The sequence below is a fragment of the Buceros rhinoceros genome, unplaced genomic scaffold (genome assembly GCF_000710305.1).
Source record: "Buceros rhinoceros silvestris isolate BGI_N320 unplaced genomic scaffold, ASM71030v1 scaffold21000, whole genome shotgun sequence".
NCBI lineage: Eukaryota > Metazoa > Chordata > Aves > Bucerotiformes > Bucerotidae > Buceros > Buceros rhinoceros.
This window is the reverse complement of record NW_010388230.1, coordinates 1,888-2,933: the sequence shown is the minus strand read 5'-3', so window position 1 is coordinate 2,933 and position 1,046 is coordinate 1,888. Positions and strand designations below refer to the sequence as shown.

Here is a 1,046-nt window from a genome sequence, read left to right as displayed (position 1 = left end):
CAGAGAGTGATAAGGTCTCCCCTGAGCCTCCTCTTCTCCAGACTAAACAATCCCAGTTCCCTCAGCCGCTCTTCATAAGACAAGTTCTCCAGACCCTTCACTAGTTTCATTGCCCTTCTCTGAACCCGCTCCAGCACCTCAATGTCCTTCCTGAAGGAAGGGGCCCAAAACTGGGCACAGCGCTCAAGGTATGGCCTCACCAGTGCCGAGTACAGGGGAATCACAGTATGAAGCTTGGTGGGGGCAGGACTTTCACTGGCGGAGAGACCTAACCCTTGCGTGGGGTCCTGTGTCCTGCAGGGAATTCTCTGCTCTGAGGCAGTCACCCCTGCCAAGCCAAGCATCACACCCAAGCCACAGGAGCCTACCCAGTAGAGGACTTCAGTCCATCCCTCCATGGTGATGCACTGGTAGACAGTCAGCATGGCGAAGCCGAAATTATCGAAGTGAGTGATGCCGTTGTTGGGCCCTGGCCAGCCGCTTCGGCACTCAGTGCCATTGATGGTGCAGTGTCGCCCGTGGCCAGAGTTGGTGCATGGGGCTGGCTTCTCTGACCCCACTGTGGCAATCACATCTGAGGGGGAAAGCCGTGGTGTGAGCCCAAGGCCAAGCAGGGCAGGTCCCAGCACCTCCCAGTCTCCTGCAGAAGCTTTCCAAAAGGAGCTCCTTTCCTCGCCTCCCCAGACCACTGAGCCATGTGCTGTACCCAACATCCTTCGGTCCTGCTACACTCCTAGGCCTGACCCTGGCAAAACCAGACTTTCTGCTACCCCCAGAACCACTGTGGTCCCCACAGCAGCCACACAGAGACTCCTCTGTCATATCGCCCCCTTGCCACAGCCCCACCTGTCCCGAGGTAGTAGCAGGTCTTGTGCATCCTGCCCTTGAAAAGCTCTTGCCCAACAATAGCGTAGATGATGATCATGAAGAGGACCAGCAGGGCAATGTGGAGCAGGGGCACCATGGCCTTGATGATGGAGTTCAGGACGACCTGAAGGCCTGCACCAAGGAGAAGGGAGAGGAGGTCAGCCAATTCTGAAACAGCT

The 1,046-nt window shown here is 57.1% G+C and overlaps 1 protein-coding gene across 1 annotated transcript in view; it reads right to left on the bottom strand.

Moving 5' to 3' along the window:
• CACNA1S (calcium channel, voltage-dependent, L type, alpha 1S subunit) overlaps positions 1-1,046 on the bottom strand; it is a gene marked incomplete at its 5' end in the record, with an annotated part of 34,977 nt that overhangs the window by 32,181 nt on the left and 1,750 nt on the right. The window contains 2 exons of the mRNA XM_010145256.1: positions 369-574; positions 847-999. Coding sequence (XP_010143558.1) covers positions 369-574; positions 847-999 — 359 coding nt within the window. The remainder of the gene's footprint in view (positions 1-368; positions 575-846; positions 1,000-1,046) is intronic.